Genomic DNA, 23360 nt, shown 5'->3' with positions numbered 1-23360 from the left:
TCAGCTTACACGTGTACTTGTTGTAAAAAGAGATTTACTGCAGGTTTGCTGAATTACTGCTGCAGTCTGGCTCCATCCCTGAGATTAACTATTAGAAAGACTCATCTGAGGTTACAGAGAACAGTCTGGTAATTCAAGCGCCGGAGACACAGAAGCTTTGTATTATAATATGGAAATCTCCACTGCCTAATACTCAAGGATTAATTATGTATGAGAGCAGGATAGAGGTAGGATGAAAGCATACATTCAGGCCGGGTTTTCAAAAGGAATCTGCTAGTACCCAGACCTTACACTTTAGCTTAGGTCAGTGCTGATACTAATGATAATGTGAAAATATAAAAGGTTTTAAAAGTCTCCAGAAAGCTTTGTGCTAACATCATGGACCTTTATTTTGTTTGATAAGCATTTAAATGTTACGTCATATAGTTTTCAAGGACTTTTACAGTGGACAAAGACTGACAATCATTCCACTAAATTACAGAGGATCTGACTGGTGAGTCGGCATTGTTTTCTGCTGACTCACTGCCTCTCGATGAAGGTGCTGTTTTCTCCTCTCTAATCATCCTGAACCAGCTCTGAAGAGACAAAAACATCTCAAAATGTGTGAATGGACTTTGGTGAATTCACCCAGAAACCTGACAGGCCTGGACTGAACCACACTGGAGGATAGCCTTGACGACAGCTGTTGACAGCAGAAAGCCTGAATCACATGCAGGAATCATGTAGCTATTGTATCCCTTTATGAATTCCTCTCATATTGATACTACAGAAAGTTACTTTTTAAATGTTATGCGCTAAGAACTATGTATATTTCAAACTAATTAAGTTCAATACCATTCCTACTAATATCTAAAAAAGACAGCAAGGCTTGGGTCATTGTTCTCTCTCTTGGAAAAAAAAAAGCCAAACTATAGAAATTAATTCAGGACAAATCAGAGAAAATGAGCACAAGACTTCCCTACCCAAGTCAGTCTGGAGCCCACTGGTCAGCTTGGGACATGTCACAAATATATAATAATATAATCATTTTTAAAACTCGTCCTTTTCTAAAACAGCTCGTTATTAGTTCATTTAATAGTGCATATGTTGGGGACTATTTTCAGCTGTGGATTAATACACATTTGGTGCTGTAGTGAGTATTTGTGGCAGCAGGACGGTGTATGTGAGATTGTCAAAATAAACTACAGTGAGTGTGTTGATGTCGATGAAGGAACATGTCACCCAGTGTCAACAGTGAGGCTCATTCATGTGTTTTAATAGTTTTGGGAACAAAATGGAGCTCTATGTTACAGAGGAACAAGCCTGAAAATGTGCTGTTTTTCTCTGTTTTATATCACTCTATCAACTGTAAATGCAACATCTTTAGGTTTTGCACTGTTTGAGAAATTGATTGGGAGAGGCATTTTTCAAACTTAAACATTTTACATAATTAATAATTGATTTTATGCATAGACTACATTAATCAATAACACAAAATAATTGATAGTTGCAGCCCTAGATATATAATCAGCCCAGTCAGCAGGAATGAATGTTGGCATTGTACATTTCTGCAAACCACAGATACGTTGAATGACGATGGTTTTTACATTCAGTCAGCGCAAGTGACGCAGTATATTGAACGACTGTTATTGAATGTAGTATAATAACGAGTATAACAAGCGAGAAAGACCACTAACAGGACTTTCAACAAGGAAACCACTGTTACTGTCCCGAGTGAAACCAAAAGCAAACATTGACCTTGTGCTGGTTATGTAACATTACGTAAGAAAGTCTACGAAGGGTGTTTTTTACTGATTTGAGGTAGTTGCATTGTTATGGTTGTTGTTTTTTTTTACATCAACTATGATCTTTTTTTCTAACCTTAACAAGTAGTTTTGTTGCCTAAACCTAACTAATCGTTTCACAACGTTAACCACGTGGCATTGTATGATTCTATAACCATAGTGCGAGGCTGATATGAAACGTATTTTTGGTTCAAAAACAACGACATTCAACGTATCCCGTGGTTTGCTGAAACGTACAATGCCAACATTTTCCCGGCGACTGGGTTAATATAATCCACTTACTACCAGATCTTTTTATTAGCTCTCCATAAACAGATTTTTTGTTTGCTTTCTCTCTTTGTTCTTCCACCTGGACAGGAAGGTCTGAGGTCAGGGTTAGCTACAGGACAGCGTCCCTGAAGCTGGCAGGGATTCAATGACGTATTCAAGGACACTTCTCAAGGGCAGACACTCTGTTTAACAGACAGCCTGTCGAACCAGCAACACCACCCTGCTGCTTCATACTAACTACATGGATGCTGTCTTTTCCCCCCCATTAGTCATCACCTTGATTAGGTTAAACAACATAAAAAAAAAAACACTCCAGGGATTTCACCAGCTTGCTATGCTAATTCTTCTTTTCCCAGTCAGAAAAAAAGGAGTCTTTTCCCCTCCACCCACACAGGATGGGGGCCCTTGTGAGACAGCTAGCTGGCTGGGTGAGTGAGTGTGCACTGGTGTGTCTGAGTGTGTGTAAGCATGTTGTGCATGACGGAGAGTGGAGATGTGCATGTGTGTGTAAGAGAAGAGAGTGCCTGTGTGTGATTCCTAATAGCAGCAGGGGCATCAATATTTCATGGTGACAGATGGGAGAGGAAGGAGGGGTATGGGTTTGTGAAGTGTGTGTGTGTGTGTGTGTGTGTTGTGTTTATGCTGAGGAGAAAGTGGGCCAGTGCCTCGTTGCCTGTGTGCTGCTGCTTCGCAGTGTTTTCAGGAGAAACTCCATGTTCTATTCTGAGGCGGCTGCCGCTGCTGCGACAAGTCAAATGGGTTCTTGTGGGTAAAAAAAACCCCAGGAAAGCTGAGAAATTATGGACTAAGAAATATGGCCAATGGGTGTGTGAGGGGTTTCTAAAAGTATTAAGTCTAAGGCAACTGATCTGGCTGTTTGGTCTTGAAGATTTGAAGAAGTTTTGACAAGGGATGTCACGAGAACCGATACTTCCAAGTCGATGCCAAAATTCAGAAAACGTGACGGTACTCGTTTTTCTACCATCAGGGCTCGAGACTAACGGCGTCCCGTTGTACCGGGACGATAGAAAATGTGTTTGAGACGCAGTAAACTCACTATCAACGTGTCTAGGGGATGCACCCTATTGTTTCCCTGATAATGCTATATAATGAGCAACAAATCTGTGTTGACATCGGCAGGATGAGAGCTAGTTAACGTTAGCTGTTAGCAGCTGGTAAGCAGCACAGACCTGCTAATGCTAACTAGCTCTTGTCCTGCCAATTTCAACACGGGAGGTGCCATTGATTTACATTATGATGCAGTAAAAATGAGTATTGGGTGGAGGTAAATTCTAACATTATCATGATGTGTGCATGATAAGCACGATCTCGTAAAATGTAGTTTTTGTTGAGAAACTTGAATAATTGCAGTAGTTTGAAGGAGATGTTTTCACAGCAGTATAAATAGAGAATAGGGAGGGAATTGAGGGAATGACCCGTTTAACTTCCTCAACCAGTATGCAAACGGTAATAAAGGAGTGGATGTTGAAGTACATGTGATTTATTGTTTTACTTTTGTTTTTTACCGTAGTATCAAATTGATATTGAGAATCTGGTATTGTACATCTCTAGTTTTGACACTAATCACAGATGGTTCATTTAGTCTAGTTAGTAGAACTGTTGAAGTCTATGGACTTCACAGATGTTTTTGTTCTGTTCAGTATCTGAGTGAGATAAACCTGTATACTCTGTGTGTGTATTTATTTTAAATAATAGATGAGATAATGGGATGAGAATTTTTTCAGCACTTTAAATTTCACACTATGCTTAGGCACCCCAAAATCGACGGATATTCAACAGGCTTAATACCACAGATTGCATTTTACTGAGAGTGAGAGCTCAGTTTTGACCATGTAAATAGTAGTTTGACGAAATAATCTTAACTCAAGGTCCACTTACTCACGTTTCCTGGAGCTTTCAACTGCATCTGAAGGTCTGAGATGAGATGAGCAATCTCTATCCACTGATGAAGACTGTAAGATGTGTTTGAAAGCTCCAGAAAAGGCTCGTAAATGGAGGTGAGTTGGGATTATATCGTGAAAATATTGCATTTATTTGGGATGACGTGATGCATGTTTGGGACCGAATCAGTAACACGGGCAGAGGCCAAACATGTCTGCAATTTAAGCGCAAACCGAACAGAAAAACAAAAGCAGAACAAAGAGAAACCACAGAACTGTACGGAGACCACAACACTAAAGGAGCAGATAGGCGTCCAAAATGATGGAGGGCAACACAAGTTAGCGGCGGTAGTTAATGCCACTGTTCCATCTCCCAGCTCCAGAATAGCAGCAATCTTATCAATCTTATCTGCCACATCTAAGCTACTGCACCTCGACAACATCCTCTGTCTGAAAGACAAATCTGGCATGTGGGCGAAGGGTGTCAAATCTGGCGTAGCAAATAACACCATGCAATGTGTGTTGTACTTGAAAGTGTGTTTGAAGAACAACGCACAAAAGATTCAGGGACATTGGCAATAATGGGACAAACTAAGGTTTCTTTTTTCTTTTGAGAGTAAAGGTCTAACAGACAAGTTCATTTGAAATTCATCCCTTTGCTGCCTTTGTCTACAACATCATGACACATAATCCCAATCAAAGTGATGCTATGTAATAATTCAATGCTGGTCAGGTAATCACAGTATATAACCTTTGGCATTTTGCCACTAAACTGACAGAAAACGTCCACAATGACCTTTTGCAAGACGTCCACCTTGTTCTTAAACCTGTATCCTTTTGAATATTAATGAAGAATATAACATATTAAGATTCTCTCAACAGTTGTTTACTGTGTGTCAGCGTAACACGTGTGTCGGGTATGTGTTGCTAAAAGTGTATGGGCGAATTGCCAAGGTCACATCCCACACGCCCGCGTTTCCACTGACCCTGACGTTCACTGTGCCACTAACATACAGCACAAAGCGCAGCGAGCAGCCGAGCCTGTCAGCAGCAGCAGCAGCACCCACATAAGCACGGGGTGTCGTATGACATAAAAGGCGGAAAATGAGCCTATTTGTATGCACGGCTCCACAACTGGAGGCGAATAACGGCTCCTGCTGAGACAGTCGCAGGTACTGCTCAGAGGTAAAAAAAAACACAACCTGTTAAATTGCTGAGAAAAATAACATGTGGCACCCCTTGAGGTGTGTGTGTGTGTGTGTGTGTCACTGGTGAGAAAAATTGCTCCATAAAGAGAAAGATTTAGAGAAAAGGACTGGCAGAGGACTGGCATCATCTGTTGCTGAAACAGCTTCTTTTTTAAAAGCATGTAATGAAGACTGGTCCAGTCCTGGAGCTCTAAAGCTCCTCAAGTAAATATTTATTATATTAAGGATGCATCAAAGGACAGAATGGAAGGAATGGAAAATGAAAGGTGACGCTTGAGGTGACAAACTCTCAGCTTTACAGAGTTATTTAGCCTCTTTTAAGTCATTGTTTCAGTTTTATAGCACTATTACTGTCTGGTTTAATTTCTCATCAGCCCTGTTTCCAGCAGCAGCAGGCAGCCGTTTACAAAAGTTAACGACTAGCTGGTAAAGAAAGTGGATCATTTAGCAGCTGAAGAGCAAGATATTTTTCTCAGGAATTGGTGGAGACCAAACCGGAGCTAAAAGTAGGCTGAATATTAGACTTATTTCATCAAAAAAAACCAAATGAATGTGAACGTTGCTTTGTGTCTGCTGGATGTGTAAAAAAGGAAAATGTTGGCTAACATATTAGCTATAAGAACTAAGATAGTATCTGACTCTTTAGCTGCTAAATGTTGCACTTTCTTCACCAGCTTGTCTGCTCAAATCAAATGAAAATCGGCTCAGAATTGTAGGTCAACCCCTTTGAGAAACTCTAGAAATCAGCCTGCCATAATAACATAGTAAGGCTGGCCAACAACATGGTCTCTGACCTCAACTATGTCCTGAACAGTGGATACAAATTGTTGCCATCAAATCGGAGATATAGGGTTCCACGATAGACTGAAGCACTATTTTGTGCATCATTTTTTTGTCTTGTTGAGATGCAAGAAAAATGTTAGACTTGATCAGACAAAGTAATATCATCATCATCATTATCCTGTTATTGTAATAACTGCATACTAATGGAAGACCAGATATGTAAACACTCAAAGTTTCATGCTGACTAACCCGAAGCCCTCCAGCGAGGTGTCAAACTCCACGAATGCAGGCGTGACGGCCGATCCGTGCAGGCGTATGTCATGGGGCGTTGTCATGGACACCAGGCACTTGACTCGGGTGAGGGGCACGGTGCTGCCCTCGGCGGAGCGCACCAGGCTGCGGCTGATGCGGTACTGGCCGTTGTCCTCCGCCGGCGTGGCGAAGACGCTGTCGGGGCCGAAGCCCTCCATGGACATGGTCATACTGTCTGTGAAGGCAGGACGGACAGGTTCAGTTAAATTCAACATCCAGGGTTGGAAACTGACCTCTAGTTTACATGTAGTTGGTTAGAAAACGTGTTTTCTCTTGTAACTAGCGAGCATTTACTTTTTTCATTCAGAAATTTTAGACGTAAAGCCCTTTAGAGTAACAGCTGGATCTGGACTTAAAGGCCTTTAGACTAACAGCTGGATCCGGCCAAGCTAACTCCCACGATGGTGAGTACAGCCAAACTCTCCCAGAGCAGGCAGCATTAAATCAAACCTGGATCTTCATTACCCCAGAGGGACTAGAATAAACTCCTGGTTCAAGTACAATATTTTACCTTCTACTACAAATTGCTGCTCTTACTTGTTAAGAGTTAGCACATGTGACAAAGACAAATTCGATAGATTATCGTCTCGCAGACAGAGAGAGAGATAGCGCTGTGTGTTCTAACAGTGGCAGCTTGTAAAGAGCAGTAATTAGTCAGGACTTAATATCCATTCACAGCTGGGAGGAGACACAATAAGCAATTAGGACATGCTGAGGAGCCCACAAGATTACAAACATTAACGGCTGTTAATAGAAAACAAACCATTTGCATTAGATTCACAGTGGAAAGACAATCTTTGCTTAAACAGGGAGTTTTCACACATCAACTGGATATTAAACAGAGGCCAAGAACACTACTTTGGGTTTCCTACAACTTACTGAGATGCTTAAAAATGAATGCAGGTTTATTCTACTTGCAGTGCAGCTGTTAAGAAACCCTACTTCATATGTACCTCATGTACTTTTACATAAAATGTTTGTACACATTCAAGGTAGAGCGTTTAAAATATTTAACAGTGCAACATTGCACTGTAAAATGTAAGGGACATACTTACTAAAGTCAGGCTGTTCCACTGACTTCAGTCATCTGAACCTTTCTAAAAAACCTATAGAATCGTCCCCTTTCCACCACCAAGCCGGTGCTCGTAATTTCAACCGGCAATTAAACAGCAAAGGAAAGCTCATCCTCTGCAATCACAGCCTATTGAGCAAAGGATTCGTCCCAATGAGCTCGCAGAGAGAGAGCAAAGAAAAAAAGAGCAGAATTGCTAGAAGATTGATGGCCTCTTTCCAAGCTTTTAGCACAGAATGAAACTTTCTCCCAGGAGGAGGAGGAGCTGGTATCACTGTGGCAGATGGGAATGGCTCCCAAATGACATTATCATTTCATAAACGTACTGGAGCACTGCTTTGGACTGAACTCTTCAATTCTCAGCTATTAAAAAGCGACAGGTTCACTTGTAAAGAAGCTGTCATTTTTGCCCACAATTTAAAATAACGTTATAATCTGTGATAAAAATACATTGTCAACTACATATATCGTATACCAGCTGTGTCCCTCATCTATCTGTTTTTTATTCTCTAGAAAATGCATTAAAGCAGTTTTTGGGAAGTGAAATTTTAATGCGCACCATTTCCACCTCAAAAAAACATATTTTTCTTTTACTACTTATAACTAGGGCTGTCAATCGATTAATATATTTACTGGCGATTAATCGCGTGATTGATCATAGTTAATCAGAAATTAATCGCACATTTTTTAACATGGGAGTGTGCAAATATGCTTGTTTTATGCAAATATATGCATAAAAAATATGATTAAATCTTCACTCTAGCTTTAAAACTGAGCCTGCTATTACCTAAAAATCGCAAGTTGCGTTAATATGTTAAAGAAATTAGTGGTGTTAAAACGAATTTGCATGCTATTATTATCGCTTTAACTTTGACTTTGCCCTACTTATAACAAAAAAATATTCCAATAAAAATGTCTGACTCTAACTCAGCAATTTACCAATAGTTGTAAGGGACGTACTGCCGCTTTACCATGAGGCACTTGGTAGTAAAACCAACATTGACCACATTAATTTGAGAGCTATATACTTAAGGTATGGCAATCTTTACAAAATTAAATTATAGATCGCTTTTACATGTTCCTTAGAGTGGCCCCTGCTGTTATGCAGAACACAGTGCGGCCCCTCGGTCAATCTGATAAATACCACCAGGAACTTCCTCTGAGACCCGCGGCACAGTGACTATCATGTGTTCAAATGAACAAGGATGAGAGCTGTTATCGTCTTACTTCTCATCTCGGCGTCGTAGCTGAGGGAGCTCGGCTTGTGGACCCGGTACTGCTTCAGTAGCTTCTTGTCCCAGGCGCCGCAGTTCAGAGGGTTTCCAAGACGCAAGAACTCCCTGGAGGGGGCGAGATGACCAGGATGAAGATGTCAAGAATAAAAATATACCAACACAGAAAAAAGAAAGATACAGGATGAACCAAATGACGATATAATATTACAAACTTTCATAACGTTTCAGTGACTTTTCAAGGACCCATAATAAAACTTTCATGACAATTCACAACCTATAAATACACAAACAGATACAATTGTACAATTTATTTGTGATTAATCATGGACAATCATGCAATTAATCACGATTAAATATTTGAATCGTTTGACAGCCCTAATTTATCACCATAATATACACATTTCATATAATTTTTTTAAGCCCTGTAGTGGCTCAGTAAGTGGTGTAGTGGCTCCAACACTGGCGGGGACAGTTGTTGTATTTCCAGAGGAACTACCAATCATAAAGACGTCCTCTATGTTCTCATGAAACTGTGAAGGACTCTGAAATAAAGCATCCATCTGATCAGATATGTTCAGTCAGCAGTTAACTTTGCAGGTTGACTTCTACTCATCAACAGCTGTGGTTAACAGCATGTTTAAAAGTCAATGATAAGGTTGACAGGCATGAAAAGAGTCCCAGAGATGGTTTGTGTCAGCTGTCAGAGCGCTGAGTGAGCGACACCAGACCAAACAGAAAGACTCTGGAGCTTAGCTGGGGCTGATGTTAGCAGAGCAGAGACAACATGAGGAAGGAGGAGAGGAATTATGGAGGGAGAGTGACAGAAGAAGAGCGAGGCAGACATACAGAGAAGGAGGGAGGAGAGGAGAGGAGAGGAGGGAAACAGATTGACAGCTACAGATATGTTTAACTCCAGCACAATGAGGGGGGGGAGAAAAAATCAGCCGGGGATTTACATATAAAAAGAGCCAACGATGTGCATGTCAAATAAGTTCCCCCCCGTTCCTCAACCCCAACCTCCCACCTCACTTAACTAGTCAAGCGGGAAATGAGATTCGCTCAGTTTAGTCTGCATACATAAAACCTCTTTCTTTCACACACACTGTAGAAGTACATGACACTTCCCAAACGGAAAAACCTCACCTCTATGTATATATAACTCAGTAGGTAACACTAAAGGTTAACATGTTACCATGTTAATATGCTAGCAAGATGCTAAATATTACTGTACGCATATTGACAGTAGCATATTAGTGGGGCGATTCCCCAGTTTGCCTCATTTCCCATCTCTCTCTCCTCCAATTTCATCTCTCTGTTGTCGAATATCAAATAAAGGCATAAAATTAACACCCAATAATAATGATATATATAAAAAACAGTGACATAGTAGCATGCTACTGGACTAATATTAAACATTACATACTAAACGTTAGCATGTTAAAATGCTAAATGCAACAGAAGTGAAGGCTGTAGTAATATACTGTTTATTAGCATTTGTGTCTTCTTTGCGTCTCATTAAATCAGCTGTACACATAGAGTACTGTCCAACTTCTGTCTGTGGACATGTTGCTACGGTGTTTGTATGTGCAAAATAAAGCATATTGCGTTGCTATCAACTGTTATTGCTAACAATGGTTAACCTAGCTAGAAATGGCAAAGCTAACTGTTCCGAATTGTTGTACTGAAACACGGTCAACTCGGGCTTGACATCATCCCAGCTTCGACTTCCGACTTCTGAGGTTAACGGAACGCAGGCAAAAAGGACAATAGACCGTTTCAACTTAATTGCATTGCTAGGCAACAGCTTGGGTTCATGTTTACTTTCTGTCATTTTATGTTATTCACATCCACTGCAACAGGAAACAAACTGGGACACATTTATGTATAAGTTTGCAACCTTGAAGCGGTCTAGAGAGGCTGATTCAAGGAAGGAAGGAAGGTGAGCTTTTGTATAAATGAATAAAGTTATCTTTACATGAATTGTTACAAACATGCATATGTGTGTATTGTTGTGGTAAAACACAGGTGCTGAATTATTTTGTTACTCGTAAAACATTTGTAAAGCTGACATTTTGAAACCTAGACTGTTTTAAATCCAAAAAACATTTAAACAAAAAAGAAAATTGTCCTAAAAAGGCCACTGTATAAATGACAAACTCTTGATAAAGGTAAGAACATTGTTTTTCTTCAGGTTACTACTCTCCGGCCAAATGTTATAGTTATATATTTTTCTCACTTCTTTCTCTGTACTTCTATAGTTTGAGTTTTGACCTATTTTGCAAAGTGAAGTCTCAAAAAACATTAGGGTGATGTTTAGGTTTGGCTCAGTGTTAATGACGTCACACTGGAGCTAGGATAGTACTTGTTTAAGGATGTAGAAGTGCACATAAGAGGGGATAAAACATTAGTACCTGAGTGCCATCGGCTGCAGGGCCTGTGAAGCCAGCCTCTCAAACATCCTCTGCAGCGGCGGGTGCAGCGGATGGTCCTCATCGCCCAGGGCCTGACTGCAGCGCTGCAACAGCCGCTGGTGGAGGCAAGCTTCACACAGCACCTGCTGGTTCCTCTCACTGTTCACCAGGAGCTGCAGGATGTTGGCTACTGCCAGCTGCAGGTCCAGGGCATGCTGGAGGGGAACAGGAAGTGAGTTACAGTATTCACTTTTATATTTGATTTACAGGATTGTTGTGTAAGTTACCTTCAGGTATTTAGTTTCATTGATTATCTATACTACTCAATTCAATCTGTCTGACATGTAAAAACCACAGTGTCCAACTAAAAAAAGGCACTTCCCTGCCCTGCACGTAACCCCTTCACCCACTTAAACGGGAAGTGCATGTTAGCAAATTTCCTTCTTGTGTGTTTCCTCACCTCTGGCTGGCTGTCTGAGCAGACGGAGGGCAGCAAATCGAGGATGGCCAGGACGGCCCCCGGGTGGATGACCACCATTTCGGACGAAGATGAGGAGGAGGTTTGGTGGGAGACGTTGGCTAAATGGAGCTTCAGGTCTGTCAGGGCTTTGACTGGGGCAGGAGGGCCCGACGTACCGTAGTAGCCTTGTCTGGGAGCACAAAGAGAGAGAGAAAGACACATTTAGTTAAGTTCAGTTGAGTCAAGCCAAAGTTATTATCAAAAAGTCTGTCAGAAAGTGTTTTGACATGGACAAAATGTAAAAACATTCTCAAAAACGGACCACTTTCAGCTGCAGAACAAAACTTTGGAGATACTTTTGATTTTCTTTTTTTAGTCAGTAAGAAGCACTGTATTACTATAATTTCATCATTTGTTTAGCATTTTGTTTTTGCCGTGGTGCTGATTAAGACGTAATTAATTTCAGTTCAATCCGAGGTGGGATATTAACATTTGCCACTAGTCTGTTTACTCTCAGCCTCAACCATTATCTGGAGGCCCTACTTTACTGTAAAATATGTAACTGGCTCACAGAAATGGGCAAAGTGGCTGCTAAATATTCAGATTTACAGCTACGGTGTCTCCCAGAAAAATAACTTATATAAACTCATAACTCAGTGGAAATATTCTTATAAGGAGGACAGAAATAATTACATTCACTGAATCAGTGTAAGCATTGTATTCAACACTTTGACTCCAACTTTATTTAACATGAGTCAGCGCCGTGGTCTTCACACTTCAGAGATCAGGGTGTCAGTCAGCCATGTTTGGATCTAAAGCACCGAGCCCTCCTCAGAGCAGGAGATGTGCTGGGGCCTGCAGTCGGGCAATTAGACAAATAGGCGTGTTGCTGCGATGAAAATTACAGAGCGGCAAATCCCCCCTCAGGAGAGACGAGGAGCTGGAGAAGGCTGGAGTCAGCAGAAAGTGCTGGAGGGGTTGGATGTGGGGCAGGAAACTAACTGGGTTGTTCGTGCTCACAGTGGCTGGCAGCCTCTTTAATTGTTTTTTGTTAGTATCACTGGACTTCTAAATGATTATCTGCTGCATTTCAAGGCAAGAGAGGGAAAAGTTACCAGCCACAGCTGACTTGTGATTGGCTGGTGGTGGGCTACATGAGAAGAAATTCAACATGGCGGTAAAAGCTGTGAAGGGGAGACGAGCAGTGGGTCCTAATTCCACACAACATACCGATTATATAGAACGACAACTCCCAGATCGGACGACGCCGTGGTAGCGACCTGTCAATCACAAGGTAGCCACGCCCTAAAGCATCCCCTGCTTTATGGTCTATCTGACTCTAAATGGGACCATAATTTACTAAATGAACATCATGCTGTATTGAAGAAGACTTGAAACTAGTGATTGAGACCATAAACTCATGTTTACCATGTTTACTGAGGTAATAAATCACATGAGAAGTAGGCTCATTTTCTCATAGACTTCTATACAATCAGACTTCTTTTTACAACCAGAGGAGTCGCCCCCTGCTGGCTGTTAGAAAGAATGCAGGTTCAAGGCACTTCAGCACTGGCTTCACTTTTCAGAACCAAAGGTTGCCACCTGGTTTTACCACCATTCACAATTTGTTTACATTTTTTAGTCTGCATCCCGGCAGGTTTGAATATAATATTTTGTCACATTTTTCACATTCAAAGACGGCCCCCAGAGCGGATAAATATTAAAATGTCAACCCATTTTTGCATTGAAGACAAAAACATATTGTATTTCGTCAAACGACTAAACAGATACAGGGAAATATGTAAATGAGAACAACAAAATCTTGATTTTGACTGTGTTAAAAACAGTTTAGTGATGATGGTAAGCAGACAAGCTGTGTTTTTTTTCCAACAGAAAGAAGAAGAGATTTTCCTATTATTCAAGTGTTTTAGTTTGGATGGAGATCTTTATGGAAACAATCCTACATAGTAACTGTTTTTAGATTTAACCAGCTCAGTGTGGACTTAGTCTAAGGCTTCAGCAGTGGAAAACATCTTAATATTCAACACTGAAAGAGCCTGTTTTTTTTTTTTTAGTGTCACCGTCACAAACGTAATAATCACAACACTGATTGCTGCAATTTGCACATCGCAAACCCGCTGCCATGTTCTTCGAGGTAAAGCTTGTTGCACAAGATGTTTTGGAGCTGCTGAGCGTCATTTGGATATAGAGATTAAAATCACGGGAGATGTTTTCATCCAAATCAAACCATTCAGACTGAAAACTGAGCAATTAGCATCCTGCTTTCCTCACATTTTGAGTTCTGAGATAATTTTGAGTACAGAAAACTGTTTTACAATATACACAAAATAACAGAACCTTTTAGGTTGTTGAATGGTTGTTGTAAGGCAGGGATAGTGTTTATTAAAAAAGCAATTAAGTCCACAAAGAAGAGCTTTATCATCTCTAATTGTCAAATTAGTCCAGCTCATGAATATTGGAGCGGATCCAGACAGACAGAAGGGGAGACGGCTGAGAGGAGACTCCCAGTTTCACCTTGACAGTTATTATAGCCCACTAAGGCAGAGTACATTTAAAACGTCCCGGCCGTTTTCCATTTTGTAAATGAAATTCAAAGAGCAGCAGAGTCTGGGTTTAGGTGGTGGTGGTGGTGGTGGTGGTGGAGGAGGGGGGGGGACTTCAGCTGAGAGAAAAGAGAAGAAAAGGAGGGGGAGGCGCGAGGAGAGTGAGGAGGAATGTGATGAGAAGGAAAATGCTACTTTAGACTGATTCTGTGCACGTTTCCCTGCCTGAGAGTAGCTGTGGAAAAAGTGGTTCTAATAAAGTGGTGAGACAGAAATGTGTCTGTGGTGGAAACAACAACAATATACCTCACTTTAGTCATTTATCTCTTTTTTTTGCGGTTGGTTTGTCACATAGTTTGAGATTTTTAAGTGATTTCCGCTGCTCCAACTGTCAACAGACAGATTGTGTAACGTAACATGTCGTCATTTTCAGCACTTTATCCAGACCCCGACATACTTTTCTTCCCATATTCATTTATGTGAATTAAGACGTATTTAGAAGAGATTAACAGAATCAGAAAACACTTTTAAGTTTATAGCAAAAACTTGAAGTAGAAGAACTATTTTTCTCTTGGAGCAATAGAAACTAGCGCTGCTATGATTAGTCGTTTAATCAATTAGTCAATCAACAGAAAATTAATTTACAGCAATTTTGATTTATTGTTTAGTTAAGTTATTTATCAACAACAATGACCAACATCATTTGGTTGCAGCTTCTCAAATGTGAGGATTTTATATCATTTATAGGCTGCAAACGATTTTCATTATCAATTAATCCTCCAATAATTTTCTAGATTAATCAATAAATTATTTGTCTACAAAGCAACGGAATAAAATAAAAAAAGAATGGTCAACCCAATTTCACAAAGTGAGACTCCTGGCTGTTTTTAGTATAATATTTTGTCACTTTTCCAGCATGAATACACTACATACTCAAAACCTGCTTAGATTTTATATGGAACATATGTAATATGAATTTGGGACACATCTTGAGACTAAGTCAACACTCGGTTGGCTTAATTTGAAAACTTTTTTCTTCTCTTTATAGACTGAAATAAACGATTATCATTATTAATTAATCTGCCAATATTTTTTTTGATTAATCAATAAATTATTTGTCTCCAAAACATTGGAATAAAAGAAAAAAGAAAAAACTCAGAAAAGAAGAAAAAAACAGCAAATCCTCATATTTGAGAAGTTGGATCCATCAAATGTTTTGCATTTTAGCTTGAAAAATGCTAAACGATTAATCGATTATCAAACCAGGTGCTGATTATTTTTTTGTAGAGCAACTAATCTATAAATTGACTAATTGTTTTAACTCTTATTTCATTGTTATTTGAATCTTTGCGGTGCTGACTGTTGGTCGGACAAAACACGTAATCTGAAGATGTCAACCTGGGTTCTGCGATACAGTGATGGGCTTTTTTCTATATTTGACATTTTATATATTAATTGATAAATCAATTATTCAAATATATAATCAATAAATTGTTAGATAATGAAAATAATCATTAGTTGTGGCATATAAATGTTGAGGAACACATTACTCCGTAAAGTGTCGTGGAAGCCGGTTTCATCTCTGTAACTCAACTGATTTTGTCAACATTTGCTAAAATATTCAGGTGACCGTTAGAAGAGTGTGTGATCATTTTGGCCACTAGCGGGCGCTCTTAGTGCCGACTGAAGGTGAGGAAAATGGAGAGGAAAGAATGAGGGGTGAGGAAAGTGGCAGAGCGCTGTAGCTACCTCTTCCTGGCGAGTGCTGGCGTGCCCCACGGCGAGGGCAGCGAGGTCTCATGAGTCAGGCAGGGAGGCACCTGCTCCGCACGACTGCATGGCAGCAAACACACACACACACACACACACACACACACACACACACAAAAATAAGTGCACATACACACACGCACATAAAAGCATAGGTATACAAACACACCCCATGTGCACACACACAGAGCCACACATGCAGCCGCGCAGATGGACCGGGCCGAGGATGAACAGCCAGACAGCACCAGAGGTTAGAGGAAGAGAAAAAGAGACGGAGAGAAAAGAAAGGAAGGAAAAGAAGCTGTTAGTGGAAAGCTGAAAGGAGAAACAGGATCAGAGCTACAGCTGGAGCACATGCATGACGCCAGCTAGAGCTACACATGAGCTGGGCTGCGTACTGTTGTCACGACGACCAAGGACTTTAACTTTAACACAGACGGCAGGCATTAAAACTCTGTGGAATAAATTAAATAAATGTATTCTGCAAACAGAAACTGCTTCTAGGTGGTGCAAACAAGCACAGAAGAAGAAATGGGAGAGGAGGATTGTTATCGATGATTCTGAAGTCAATCAATCAGCTGAGAGCATCAAACCAGTCAGAACACATCATCTCAATCCACATTAAATGGTTAAAAAATATATGTAATTTTATTTTATCAACAATTGTGGTGTGTTTCTTTGTTTGTTTTGGTATAACGGTAGTAATTCATATCTTAATATTAATCATTTGCTCTGCTTTCATTGTTACATCATGACAACACTACCAGGCTATGCAGCTGAATCAGAACCACAGTGAAGCGTCTGTAATAAATCTCTCTCGAGTTTTCAGCTGCCACAGTTCAGCCATGTGTGTCTCAGATGAAGAGCTCGACTGAGTGGGAGCTGCAGAGTATGACCAGACTGAGATAAACACAGCTGTGGACCTGCTTCTACACTTTCCCCTGAATGAGCTGAACCTACAAAGTGAACCTGATTTTTGAATGGGATTCACGAGCATCTTTGTTTTAGTACTATATTGTAAATACATAACATTTTAGTACCGATCTTCACTGTAGCTGAGAATAATGTGGAAATAAGATGCAGTAAATTAACCTTGTTTCACAAATAATCTACAGTAATAAAAACTGAACTGATAATTATATAATCACCTAAGATAAAGCATTGTAACTCACACAATTAAGTTTTACAGATCTGGAAAACAGTATAAATTTAGAGGGATAGTTTGGATGTTTTGAAGTGGGGTTGTATGAGGTACTTATCCGTAGTCAGGGTATTACCTATAGTAGATGACGGTTGGCACGCCCCCAGTTTGGAGAAACAGAAAGGAGTACCAGCACGGGAGCAAAGCAATGTACTGCTGTGGACGGGGGCAGCAGCAAAACAGGTTTTAGACACCTAAAAAATTCAATATCTGTGTAAGTGTACGCTACATTTAGAATATTTTCACCACTTTACCTTGCCATCAGACAGCCCTTTCCGACGGGGAACTGAAGCCGTTATCTATGCTCTCTTCAAAACCACCAGACTCCATTGAAAAAAACAGTAATTTTACCTCGCAGAACGCAGGACTTGCTGGTCTACCGCTGCCTCGATCGGTTAGTTAGTTTGTGTTATGGTGTGACTTTGGTGTTTTAAAGGGTTAGTTCAGATTCACCAAAGTCACACAATATCACAGAAAAACTAACCGATCGAGGCAGCAATAGACCAGCAACTCCTGTGATCTGCGATGTAAAATCGCTGATTTTGTCGAAGGAGTCTGGTAGCTTTAAAGAGAGTCCTTTCCGTTGGAAACGGCTTGTCTAACGGCAAGGTAAAGCAGTGAAAATATTCTAAATATAGCGTACACTTAAACTGATATTGATTTTTTTAGGTGTCTAAAATGTGTTTTGCTGCTGCCCCTGTCCACAGCTGTACATTGTTTTGCTCCCGTGCTGGTCCTCCTGTCTGTTTCTCAAACTACTATAGGTAATACATCGATAATGGTAAGTTTCTCATACAACCCCACTTGAAAACACCCAAACTATCCCTTTAAGATAGCACCATATCATTTCTCACTTGCTTCAGTATTCCAGCTTAAGTTGTGTAGGTCACAAACAATAACGGCCCTCAGGCTCAATAAACTGGATCCTGAGTCTTGAATGTTCATTGAAGATTCTTTAAAGATTCAAAAGGAGGCCAAATGGTACATGAAAGTCCCTCATGATGAAAAGAACATGTTAGGGGATTGTAGAAAAATGTGAGGTTCTTGATCTACTACAGAAATGTTCTCAAGGAACATGTGGCTGCAACCTGCTGAACTTCAGCTAAAGGCTCCTCGAGAACTCACTGACAAGTACTCATTAAACTGTTGACTTATTTAACACCGACAGTAAATGAATAACATGTTGACAGTGTGTTGACAACTAAGCTTCATCCTTATTTATTTAGTAGTTCAATGGTCTGACTACAGACAGTGAAATATATACACATGATATCTGCCGGATGATGTTGTGAAGAGAGGAGAGTGAATTCCTGCTGTAGATGGTTATATTTTGGCATTTGGCTCTAGGACAACATTACATTAGAAACATAGTGTCATTTATTATTTGCAGAAGAGAATCTCACACATTTTCCTATTGAAATCTGGGGTGTCTGTAACCCTCTGACCTGTCAAAAGAGTCGGTGGCCATCTTGTACAGGTAGATGAAGAGCTTGCTGCAGTGTTTGAGCGTGGGACAGACGCTGTCTCCGGCGCAGCCTCCGGGGGCAGCCTCATCCTCCAGCAGCCTCTGGAAAGGCTGAGCGTTGGAGGGGAAGACGCCTGTGGGACCCAGCTTCTTAGTGTCGGAGAAACAGCCCAGCAGCCTGTTGGCAGGTAGACAAAGTTGTTATCATGAGGACAGCTTGGTTTTGAAAAGGGTGATTACAAAAGGGTGTTTGTCTGTTATTGTTTAAGAGGAACTATCATGCTCATTTTCAGGTACATACTTGTATTTTTGGTTCCTACTACAACATGTTTACATGCTTAACTAATCTGTAACATATTACATTTCAAATCTATCCCAATAAAACCAGAGGTATGTAGAAGATATATCTGATAAACACTCATGCATTTAAGGGTTAAGAACACAGATGATCTTTATAATGAATACAAGTCCCAAGCGAGGCCTGAGGTCTCACTCGTTCTGGGTGAACTGATCTTACCTTATGGCATCAGCCAGCTTCTCATACTGGATCTCCGTGCGGAAGAAGTGCGAGTTGGCGGGCTCGTAGCGCATGGCGGCGGTGAGCGTGCAGATGACGGTGTGCAGGAGCTCAAAGACTTGGTTCTGGTTGACGCGCTCCCAGCCGTGTCGCGGCGGCTGGCACAGCGAGCGCTCCATGGCCACCAGCAAAGAGGTGACGTAGACGAAGCCGCCCACCTTGCGGAACACCGTCCGGGTGCGGTGGCTCTCACGCAACACCGCTAACAACGCCTGAAGAGGAGGAGAAGGAACAGATTATGTATTTATTCTACAGTTCAGATTCTTTACTTCACAAAAATAATGAGCTGTTTACAAACACATGAAACACATTAAGCAAGAGGAAGTCTGTTGTCATTTGTTGTCGCATAATTTATTCTGAAGATGTTTCACCTTCTCTTACTTATTTTACATTTTGTTACTCAATCATTCTCCCCCCATGTTGAGTTTTCATGTCATTTGGTTTTTGTCGCCTCATTCAGTCACATTCAACTCATTTTCCTCTCATTCTTCTTCTGCGGTGAGACATATTTATGAGCCCCTCAGGGGTTTCCTTTGTCTCACTGCACTGACTGGATTTCTTTTCTCCCTACATTTTTCCAAGTTTTATGGTTCGCATTTGCAAGTAACCTAAAGTGAAATATCAAACTGTAACCTAGATATAAGTTTGGGGACCTAAAAACAGCCGGAGAGCACAGAATGACTGTGACAGGCAAAGTTTTTAATTAGTAACCGAAAAAGTGGAGAAAACGTGTGGGATCGGCAGATTGAAAATGACACGTGTGAAGTGCCGTGTCGGCACATGTCGGGGAGAACGCGGCTCAGTACCACTAAGGGCATTTTAGTTTTTAGCCATTTTATCTTCTGCTTCTGAAGGAATATCTTTCAAACGTCTAATAATAGGACAAAAACACAATATTGTATGATACGATAAGTTGTTATTTCTGAACATGTACATACGCCATCTGCTTTTCCAGAAAACACACAATCAGTACATCATCAATACTTCAGGAAAGAACACAACAAGAATATTGTACTGTTCAAAGATTGCGCGGCTTTTGCGGTCGCTAAACCTGCACAAATAAAACAAAAAGAAACCGTGTAATTCTCAAAGCACCCGCTAAGGATGAAATGCACCCCTAACTGTGCTGCCAAGCAAATAGCATCTCCGTGCTCCTGTGTAATTTGCACGTATTTAAATTAATGCATACATTTGTTGCAAAATCTGCCCCTTTCTATGCAAATGAGCCTCATTGCAAAAACAGTCAAATTCACAAAGATCAGCGCTAATAGCCACACGCAGTTACAGTCAAATTATTAGCGTCTTCAGAGAGTTGGTGGTATCTGAAGCGCATTTATACTGACAGACTGGGATTTTAAATCCCAAATATGGTTTCACATTTAAATTCCTCTTTAAATTTTCCATTGAAACCAAACTCGACCTCACCGTATAAAATAACCTGTGGTGACCTCTAGGATAATCACAGCCTCATGAAGCCTTATAGCCACAAACTAGAGATCTAGAGCATTCAGAGGATGGATGGCTTTCCTTGCTAGATTGACAATAAGGGGGTTTCTGAGCAGTTTACACAACAGATGTGCTCTCCATCCAATTGCCGAAAAATGCAATTCTTGCAGAAAGAAAGAAATCTCCACGTCATGGCTTTTTCTATGGTGTTCCTCAAGGTTTCCGTGTCTTAATGTGGTATTTTGGAGGGATTATTGATGGGAAAAAATTGGTTATATTTAGCACCAAATCTGTGTAACAAATGGTGTCAACCCAAAAATTGCTGCAACAACTTACGAGGCATAATAGAGCATGGGGATGACCAACATATACTTCTATCATAATGTTCTAAACCCTTATACACTTTCACAATTAATTATAATCAATTAATTAATTATTTCATTCATGTTTATTTCTGATATATGACTAGAAGGTTCCCAGCTTTCAGATGATGTACACCGCTGCTATGTGACATCTACTGTTGATCTGCTATCTCCCCCGATAGACCCCCTGTACCCCCCTAAAAAAGACAAAAACGGTTTCTATTGTGGGTCTCAGAGGGTTAAAGCCCAAAACTTAGGAGGCTCAGGAAAAGCTAGTGACTGGACCTTGAGTTAAGATTATTTTTAAAAACTATTTCTAGGGTCAGTAATGAACTTCCAAGCTCGAGATTCTTAATTAATTGTCCATAAAACTGACAATATCATGACTATATATTGATATTACCATGTGAACTCATACCCCATAACTCTGATAGAGGATTATATCCATTTTGCCCACTTCTACAATGAAATGGTTCATTATACCTCCACTTTATATCGAGCAAAATAATTGGGATAGTTACAGATATAATGACGCATCCCAGTGGAGGAAGAGAGAATAAAAGAGAAGTAAAACAGTGAGCTGTTGCACCGCTGAGCCAGCTGTTTCCTGCTGCATTAAAATACTGCCAGACTCAGCACAGAGGTTTTTTAAACCAATCACAGGATGTTGAATACATCCTCTTCCTGTCTTCCAAGCTGGGAAATTACCACTAGGATGTGACTATGCACTGCTGTGGGTGTTAACTTTACCAGCCATGTGAATGAGATGCAACATATCAAGAGAGATTACAGGGTTAAATATGCACTTTCACAAGGCTAATCAGCTTAATATTGAGATCTCTTTGTGTGTCTGCTGTGTGTTGCTGTCGACGGAACATAAACCCCGATGACGAGCGAGGGAAAAATGATTTTACTCAAAGTGGATTTGATATAAATTCTTTGCCGTCTTCAGATTTTTTTGAGGGTGATAATTAAAATCCCTGATTAGTGACATCGGAGCAAAATGCTGACGGGTTAATCCACCCGAAGCCTTCCGAAGGCGTGAGAATCACCTCGTCTGAACGAGGAGGAATTTGAAAATGCAATTACGCTCCAGAAGATGAGCCGCCATCCTCTCACCCCGTGTGTGTGTGCATGAGTGTGTGTATATATGCTTTTATGTGCACCTTACACTTAGTGCCCCAGGTTTGAAGCAATTACTGTATGCAGGGCTTCAAATGCATATTGATTTTTAAAATAACAGACTTTTCCTTTCCTCAGTGTTCTCACTGAGACGGAAGGTTTTGTTGGTGCTGATGTCATATTTCTGAAATCTTTCTTAGCTACACTACAATATATCAATACAGTAAAAAACTGATCATATTTGAGTGACAAATTCTTTAAAATCAAAGTTTAAAGTAAGACAGTGAGACAGAGCCTTAGGTAGATATTAAGCAATCAGTAAAAAGATATACATTTAAAAATAATTCAAAGTGATGAAATGAATGAATTGTTACCCGTAGTATGTCAGTCTTCAGCTGTAGTTCACTGGACGGCGCGGAGTGCATGAGGCCCAGCAGCGTTCCCATGTCGTCGTCTCCGCTGGGCGACAGGACGAGCTGCTGGATGATGAGCAGGGCGTGTTCCCGACACTGCCGGTACTTCACGATGTTGTGAACGCAACGAGCGCCGCCAAACTCCCTGAACAGAGCTGGGAGGCAGAAAGGAAAGGGGGACAAAATGAAAGGTTAGAATGAATACAAGCGACGTCCAATAATTGACTTTGAAGGAATGCGGTACACTGTTGTTGATCGGTATATTCAGTACGCTCCAAACACTCATAGTTTCTCCACAACATAGCTAAATGCACTTCATACATGTTGCACTATCCGCTCCTCGGAGCTCTGAAGTTCAGCCGCCAGCTATGTAGTTAGCTTTGGCTGAAACTAACCATTATCCATTGATCTGTCAATTATTTTTACGATTAATAGATTGTACTATTTTCTCACATTTTTAGACAAACTGCTTATCAAAATTTCCCAGAGCCCAAATAGATTTATTCAACAGTCCAAAAGCCAAAGATATTCAAATTACGATGATATAAAACAGAGAAAACACAGTAAATCCTGACATCAGAAGCTCAAACCATTTTACATGCATTTATATTCTAAATAGCAAGCTTTCATTTTAGCCCTATACTTGGCGATTTATTAGTGAATCGAAGATTGTTTGGATCAAGAATGGAGAAGTTTATTACACATTTTGACATGTCTTTCGCTGTAACTCTAACGCTATAACTTCCATTATAATGGTTGGGAATCCAAGTTGATTAAGAAAAGGGGCAAACTTTTCAGAGCCACCTTTCAAACCTACAGACAGTGTAATGGAAAATTACATTGTATGTAATGATGTCTCTTTATGCAACAGTGGAAAGTTACTGTCTGTGTGCTCTTCATCTCATGTGGTGGGAAAGTACTGAGTGTTGACTTTTACTGGGACACTGTTTGAGTAAAACAACTCCTTATCTGTGCAAAACAACTCCTTTTCTCACAGTCCCTGT

The 23360-nt window shown here is 40.5% G+C and overlaps 1 protein-coding gene across 8 annotated transcripts in view; it reads right to left on the bottom strand.

The window, feature by feature from the left end:
- The window catches only part of wdfy3 (WD repeat and FYVE domain containing 3), a 117022-nt gene that overhangs the window by 46167 nt on the left and 47495 nt on the right, over positions 1 to 23360 (bottom strand). For 5 of the 8 annotated variants that reach the window (XM_037779016.1, XM_037779017.1, XM_037779013.1 and 2 more), the window contains exons 11-18: positions 22318 to 22511; positions 18954 to 19225; positions 18417 to 18614; positions 15750 to 15833; positions 11437 to 11626; positions 10977 to 11191; positions 8558 to 8670; positions 6196 to 6442 (exon numbers count right to left, since the gene is read on the bottom strand). In XM_037779016.1, coding sequence (XP_037634944.1) covers positions 6196 to 6442; positions 8558 to 8670; positions 10977 to 11191; positions 11437 to 11626; positions 15750 to 15833; positions 18417 to 18614; positions 18954 to 19225; positions 22318 to 22511 — 1513 coding nt within the window. The remainder of the gene's footprint in view (positions 1 to 6195; positions 6443 to 8557; positions 8671 to 10976; positions 11192 to 11436; positions 11627 to 15749; positions 15834 to 18416; positions 18615 to 18953; positions 19226 to 22317; positions 22512 to 23360) is intronic. The other 3 variants (XM_037779014.1, XM_037779015.1, XM_037779018.1) reach the window with 2 other exon arrangements.

Source organism: Sebastes umbrosus, chromosome 8, assembly GCF_015220745.1.
Source record: "Sebastes umbrosus isolate fSebUmb1 chromosome 8, fSebUmb1.pri, whole genome shotgun sequence".
NCBI lineage: Eukaryota > Metazoa > Chordata > Actinopteri > Perciformes > Sebastidae > Sebastes > Sebastes umbrosus.
This window is presented reverse-complemented; position numbering and strand designations above follow the sequence as displayed.